Source organism: Artemia franciscana, chromosome 18 (assembly GCF_032884065.1).
Source record: "Artemia franciscana chromosome 18, ASM3288406v1, whole genome shotgun sequence".
Lineage (NCBI taxonomy): Eukaryota > Metazoa > Arthropoda > Branchiopoda > Anostraca > Artemiidae > Artemia > Artemia franciscana.
This window is the reverse complement of record NC_088880.1, coordinates 4,860,801-4,868,740: the sequence shown is the minus strand read 5'-3', so window position 1 is coordinate 4,868,740 and position 7,940 is coordinate 4,860,801. Positions and strand designations below refer to the sequence as shown.

The 7,940-nt window shown below is 36.8% G+C and overlaps 1 protein-coding gene across 1 annotated transcript; it reads right to left on the bottom strand.

Annotated features, from left to right (window-relative positions):
- Positions 1-5,392: 5,392 nt before the first annotated feature.
- Positions 5,393-6,004, bottom strand: LOC136038999 (uncharacterized). Its single transcript, XM_065722518.1, has one exon. It carries the CDS (start codon positions 6,002-6,004, stop codon positions 5,393-5,395), a length of 612 nt encoding a protein of 203 aa, XP_065578590.1.
- Positions 6,005-7,940: the final 1,936 nt, after the last annotated feature.

Below are 7,940 nucleotides of genomic sequence, written 5' to 3'. Positions count from 1 at the left end.
TTCAATTAAGTAAGGCTTAAATCTGTAATGCAAGACTAAATGACGAAATGAAAATAATTTTGTCCTGAATGCACATTACGGGTTACTCCGAACCCAGTCAAATGTGTTAATTGCAGTTCTTGGTTCCATGCAGGGATTGAAAAGTGTGCTAGGATAGAAATTACTAGTTGGAATAACTTCTGGATGTGCCTAGATTGCTCTACTAAGTCTAAGGTATATTTTACTTCTTCTCCAGTGCTTTCTATCCCCCCCCCATCCGGAACTTCTCGGACACCCCGTACCCATCTTGAAAGAAGACGGATTCTTAGATTTTCCAGACACTCTGCTCAACCAGTTTCCTCTATTGACTGAAGAACCAACCGTTTCTAACAAAGCTGGTGCTAGTTTGTGTGATAATTTCCCTTGTCCTTCCCCAGCGCCGAGTCTGTTCTGAAAGGAAAACAAATGCATCTTGCCAAACAATTGACTGTAGCATTGATAAATCAGTTCAAACGGACACTGTCCCTACACACTCCATCTAAGAACCAGATTTTACCAAAATCTTGGTTTTACAAGAAAAGTTAACGGATGCATTAACTTTCATCTCCAATTTTTTGACAATTCACCAAAGCGATCTAGCAAATCAACCTGCATATAATTCCATTTTGAATGAGGTTAATAAAACTTTCATCTCTGACCATAAAAAAGTGCAATTTCCATAAACACATTGAATATTGATGAAGGACTTAGAGGATTAAATCCAGTGATACCTGTCACAACAAGTGACATATATCCGGAAATTTTCATTGACCTCAATCCACCCTTGATACAGCCTAATTATAATGGTAACCTTAATTACCACATTACCGATGGCCAAAAACGTGTGGACATTAACAAGGTGAATAGCTTGCATAATAAGACTGTCTCTTCTGATAATAAACGTAAATGTGCTAACATAATCTTCGCAGGTTCTTGCCAATTAGGAGACAATTGTGTATTTGAACACATTTTTTTTCAACCAACATCCAGCAAAAAAATGTTTTCGAAAATAGAGTTAAGGCAAATTACACTCAAAGAAATGAACTCAGTGATTTTCAACCAACTGCATCAATCAAGTTCCAACAAAAAAAAATGTGATATGCAAACATTTTAATCATAATCGTTGTAAATTTAATAAGCAGTGCAAATGTTTACATATATGTCGTAATTTTATTTCAGGTAGTTGTGGTTCCGTTGAGTGTAGTTTTTTACCATTTGAAGCTTTGTCCAGTTTTAGCTTGTAATAACAAATATTGTAGTTTTGCCCATGCACCACCAGTAGATGATGTTAATTCTACTCCCTGGCGCCCTGTTCCAGTGTCCCTGTCCAAAGATAAAAATCCTCCCTTCCACCGTCCTTTTTTAGTGCACCGCACTCAAGCAAAAATTTATAATCAAAGTTCATCAGACACAGCTTAAAAATTAACAAACCCTTCCCGATTCCGAACTTTCCTCCCTCCTCACAGTATGCTGCCCTATACTCTCCCTACTCTGCCGCAAACCAGAAATTTCTTGACGGACATGAATCACTATTCCCAACCAGCCCCCCTTTTCCCTCTTTTTATATTGTGTGTGTTGTACAGAAGTATAATTAAAAATCTTGAAATAAAAATCTTTCCCAGCACCTTACGAAACCCCAGCCCATTCGTTTTATCCCTCGTGCCTACCCTGTCAACGTGACTCAGGTCTGAGAATTTTTGCATTCAATAATTGTCTTGTAATGAATCCTAATTGTTCTCCTCGTGCTTCATCCGTATCATTGCCCGTCTCCCATCCCCAAATCCCCAAGTTTGAGGGGTCAAAGCTTTTAAAATGATCCTTGCATACCTTAACCATGTCGGCTGGTCTTGATTAGGTCTTGGTCTTTGTGAATCTAAAACTGGTTGAGCTTCTTGGGACTGGCTGGGTTTTGTTGGACTTCTTCGCGTAGTCACTGTTTCTTCGTTCCCTCTAAGCACCACAATTTCTGGTTGCATTTCCCGTCTCATCTTGATTGCATCACAACTTTTATCCTCAGGCCCCAGAGATTGCATTTCATGTCTCATCTTGGTTTTGTCATAACTTTCATCCTCAGTCTCGATAGATTCACCTCTATTGGTATTATTTTTGAGCTTTAGCCATTTTTGTGACATGTTTGATCATATAATAATTGATAGTCTATAAAAATCAAGGTTGAATTTATCAAAAATCCAAAATCATTGAACCTAAGCTCGAAATAATAACCTAATACTCCATTGAACCTAATACTCCAATTATTTAATTTTTTTGAAGCAGATTTACTTTTTCTGGTTTGCATATAAAATTTCCTTCTATATAAATAGTCTTCTGGTAATTAAAGGATAATTAAATAATCTTTTGAATTTTTAACCATACAATTCACGTTATCAACGAAATGAAATATGTTACTTTAACCTTTTAATAAGGGAAAAAAAGTCTACACAATGTGCCTGAACTCAGTTTGAGTCCAAAAGCTCTCTTAAATATTCATATTAGCTGCATTCTGCTGTAGAGACTGCAGTTTTATATACATCACCCTCGGTTATTTCACTTGGTGGAATCCCTGTGTTAAATGTAGGGAAGTAAATATTTTATTCTTATTTGAAATGGAATCTATGATTTCATCTATTCTAAGTAGAGGAAATTTTTCACAAACCACTCGTTTGTTCAAGGCTCTATAATCTACGACTAATCTAAGGTAGTTATTTTTCTTTGGGACTAGAATTACGGGTGCCAAATTTCAATATTCGTCTTGTCATGACAGGAACTTCAAGCTTTTCTGGTTAGTCTGTGTCTACATATAATTCAGGGATTTCTGTCTTAGTGAAGAGAACATAAATTCAAGAAAAAAAAAAGTAAAAACGTTATTATTATGCAGAAAATAATGCTAATTGAAAGTAACACAACGAAGATGTAAATATTTTAGAGACTTAAGATCTAAACACTCCCCTCCCAACTTGTAAGAAAACATTAGCCCTACTACCAAGTGCCAGGCAAGACACCATACAAAAGAAAATGTAAAAAATCCGTAACCAAAATCAGACTTTAACAAGCTCTGGTTTTGTCAAAAATAAAACAAAAAACAAACTAAAATTTATCCTTAACAAGCCAGCATGGTTATTTAAAACACTAACACAACGGAATAAAGCAAAAGTAAAAGCATCCTTTGGGAAATATTACCAGCAATAGTTAACATTTCCGTCTGTATCATCAGACGATGAGCCTTTTAAAGGCTTGGGATAGGATTTAGCTTCTGAATTACCTTCAATACCATTTGATCTGCATTTTCTGAAAACACCCCAAAATGATTACCAGGCCCGAACGAGACAGGGCCATTCAAGCACACATCTTGCCAAGATAATCTAGTTTGAATCGTGCACGGACTAGAATACATAATACAAGATATGTATATGCATGTGTTGAATAAAACAAAAGCTGTAAGGCCATGGCAAGGAAAGAACGAGTCAAAAGTTAATGAAATCCTTATATTCCTTCACAACAACGTTATATTACTTCAGTGTTTGCAGCAACATTTACAACCAAGTAAAGAGTGAACCAAATTCCTCAGTAACTGAGAATTAAAGAAAGGTCTCTTGAACAGGATTGTCAAATCCAAGAGACTACTATTGGTAACTGGTTTGAAATGGTAATTATTATCCCATTTAGACACAATAGTACAATTACTTACAAAAACAAATTTCAGAAATTTTGATAAGAATCAAAAAGCCTTCACAAACAACAGCGAATCGAAAGAAAAACTGGACCTTCAGAATCATCATGGTTCGAAGCCCTTGAATATTGGGTTTCACCCACCTCCGCCTTCCCCTCAGCCTTTACAAAACAGAGCAAATCAAGTATACTCTAGCCGAGATGACGTTGATGAATCTGCTTTATTTTTTTTTCTCCTGGGAGGGCATGCCACCAGATCATTATAGATAGATCTTTACATGGCCTAATGAAAGCTAATAGTTGCACCTACGTCCTATTTTTAGAGACAACACCAGATTTAAGTGCCCTACGGCATCAAAACGGCACTTTTTGTTGCCATACGTCACATATTTACTCACTGCAAACAAATTAGTAAGTTCAGAAGCTCGAAACCTTTCAAAATCTGTAGTGTATCGAGATAAAATTGTACCCTCCGAATCAACAAGTTAAGAAATTCGTAGCTGGAGGTTTTAATCCCCACCATGTAACAGATTAAAATCATAGTTTAGCCAGGATGGCACTTGTGCATCTTTATCTCTCGGTATATATTTTTTTTTTAACCATACCGTAACAGAAATTTGTTTTGAAATTCATAAACATAGAAGTTCTTAGTGTGAACCCAGAGTTTTGTCTTTTTTCGAGATCTGTCTTTATAGCGAGAGTGCAATGTGGTAAATAATTCTTAATCTTACTGGTCATGCTGTAAGAATCCAGTGCAGGCAAAGAGACAGGAAAATGATCTAACATCAGAAGAAGTAAGAACAAATAACATTATAAAGACATTTTAGCCGAAGGTGTTAGATAAGGAAGATAAATAATGACACTCCCTTAAAAACTTGCCACTATTAATAACAAATAGGCAGAAATCATAGAGAGATTGTTTTTTTTAACCAAATATCAAGCGAAGATAATGTTCAGATTAGGGGAGACTGGGGTAATGGCGTTCACCTAAGGTAAAATGAGAATAAAAATTAGCATAAAAATAAGATTCTCACAAAATCATGTTAAATCGCTGACATAGTATATTTTACCTATTGAATACTTAATTTGAGCCTTAATCAAGCTTACCTATTGGTATTATGAATAATTTTGCAAAATCAACTTTGACTGGTATTACCCCCTATCATAGGGTAATGGCAGTCGGTAATGTCATGTTCTACTAAATGGCTATAAATTAAGAAATATGAGAAATTTCAAAGACATAAACATGTTAAACTGAAATCATTATATTTACATTGTTACATAAATCCGCATTTAGGAAATTAGAAATATGTAATTGAAAGTATGGACATAATTAGAAGCCAATTACTGGAAAAAAATATCTTTCAATACTTAAAAATGGCTCACAAAATTGAAGTGCTAATATATTTAACTTATGAGCGTTAAGAGCTTTAAGTCAATTTCACTTTCTGGAGCATATGTCACAAAAATACCCGTCAGAAGTGTCCCATCCAGAAAATTCTTGATGTGCCCATAATGCACAAGAAGTGCACCAATACCACATCTCTCCATCTTTCCCTGTGTCTTAGCAATAGAAACATGTTTCTTTATCCATATTTGTCAAAAAAAGCTCACTTTTTGACTCGTCTTGACAAATGTTTTCCTCATCAATCGATTAGCTTTCTTTTTTTTCGTGAAGCAGGATTTTCATCGGTGTTGAAGCCAAGATCTAAGAATGTTGCTTTTGTCTCGCTCCTTTTCTTGGTTGATCAGCCCAACTTCTGCATCCAGGTAGATGAGAAATCTCTTGTATAGACGCATCAATTTCTGTGTTAGGCTGAATATGAACTTTTTCAAGTTGGGCCGAGGATTTTAAGTCTTGTTCAGTCATTACTTCGTATTGGTCTACTTCTGTGATGACTTCATTTGCATTAGCTTTCAAGGAATCGTCCACACAATCAGGCGTTAAATCTTGATTCTTCTGGAGGATGTCCTCTACCAAAAAATGCTCATCTGTGAAAACTCCTGGATTAAGAGGATGTATCCTAGTGTTTTTGAACCCACCTGTGGCTTTTACAATCGTATTAACTGGTGAATAGGCCTTATTGAATATCTCTGCTACATCGTAAAGGATAATTTTTACTAAGTTCCTGGTTTTCATGAACAAATCACATTCCCTTTTGTAAGCGGTCTTCAAGGGTGAGTAAAATACTACATCAAGAGGGTGAAGTCTATGTGATATATGGGGTGGCAGCGATACAATAACAATTCTTTTCTCCCTACAAATATCATAAGCCTCAGCTGAGCAATGAGTGGGATGGTGGTCCAGAATAAGAAGCATTTTGTTGTCATTTCTAGCATGAGTAAACTGAGCAAAGTGTTTTAAACAAATAACGAACAGCTCTGCATTGATCCAGCCTGTCTTAGAGCATTAGTAAAGTGATCCAGGTGGTCCGTTTTTTTCTAAGTGCGGGAACATACGAGATCGAGGAAAAATGAACATTGGTGGAGCATAAAGCCCTCCTGAACGCATTGTACACACAACTGTAATGTTTTTGCCCCTTTCCCAACTTGTTATAGAACCCACACGCTTTTGACCCCGTTCTTCCAGTATTAGACCAGGATCCTCCACAGTAATTCCTCTTTGTTAAACCCCTTGGATCTTTCGATGCCTGTGGCTTCGGGTTTGCGCACACTAGTTTTGTTTCTTTCCATGAACCCGTACATCCAATCCAGGCCAGCAATTATTGTTTCCTTATCGAATCTACGGCTTAACTGTTTTTTTTTCTGCACATTCAAATGCAATTTTTCTTAATTTTAATGCAGTGATGACGTAGAAAATCTTCGATTAAGTCTTTACATGGTCAGCTAGAGCTGCTTCGTGTGCAGGAGGGAAGACACACTTCCTGCCTAAGCTTCGATCAGAATCAATCCCACTCTTCATTCGTTCTTGTAACGGTCTGAATGGAATTTTGAACTGATCTGCAGCCTTTCGAAACGATAATCCTCTAGTAATGGCTGTTTTTGCTTTCTTTAAGTCCTCTGCAATCAATTTAGCTTTATCTGTTTTCCTTATGTATTTTCTGGGCATCTGAAACACGGAAAAAAATATATTAAAAATATTGGCACTAATGCGGCAATGTCGGTCGCGACTGCTATTACCCCAAGGGCGGTGACCACCATTACCCCAACCGCATGGTCATTATTTATCGGCTAAAAATGAAAATGTCAGTGCTTAAACCTTAATAAAATGCTACAAGGTACAACAATACAGCTTACCTTGTTATTGCGAGATAAGTCTCGTTTCGTGAAATGTAAACAGAAAGAGATGATAGTGGATTAAACTATTGTCTGTCTTATAAGGTGAAACGTCAAAATGGTCTTTCTTGCACAACAGAAAAATTAAGCTGGCAAGATGGCGAGCGTTCCAGTAGTATTTCCATAAACTGTCTTGAGATGGCAGCAACAATCGGTATGAATCCGCGGTATCGACTTTACGAGAAATCATAGTGACTGCATTACCCACTGGCCGCCATTACCCCATTCTCCCCTACATCTTTAGGCTTTTTTTCACAATCAATTTTTTTACTGCACATAGCAAACACGAGATCAGAAATTTTAAAGGATAAGAAAGGTCAAATTCCTCTGAATAGTGAATAAATATATAAAAATGATATAAAATTAAAAAAATCAGCAAGATATCAGTATTAACTTAGACCGAAAACTGTCTTGATTACAGGCCCATGGCGAATTGACCTTAGAATGTTTTGTAGTTTGACCTGTTCTGATTCTTTCTTGCCAAAAGCAACCCACTTCACGAAATGCCCACAGTTCCGAGACAGAAGATTGTGATTCTTAAATTTTTTGGCTGCCGGCGATGAGCCATGCCTTGGTGCCGCCGTGGCGATTATTGCTATAGTAAATCTATCCCTTTTAACATATCTGGGGACGTTAGCGTTATTGATTCTTGATTCCTTGCTCTTTTTCATTTCAACCTTCATTTTGGCAAGAGAGGCGGGCCTATATTTTGAAAATATGCACGGACTTCCCTCCGAACACATATGTTCTGAGAGCATCGACGACTTTCCATGTACGTGAGAGACGGCGTGTTACATCACAATAATTTCACCATTTTCAGTTTAGTGTTTGATTGCACCAATGTAAATTACTCAGTGAGAGTAACCATACAGTTTTTTTGCCGTTTAAATTCCAATAGGTCTCCAGGCCAGAGCGAGGTGACCGTATCCAAATCGGTCAATTTATTGTACCAATCAGAT

What these genes read in the sequence shown, in the direction of transcription:
- LOC136038999 (XM_065722518.1), bottom strand. Translation starts at nt 6,004, where the DNA reads ATGCTTCTTATTCTGGACCACCATCCCACTCATTGCTCAGCTGAGGCT.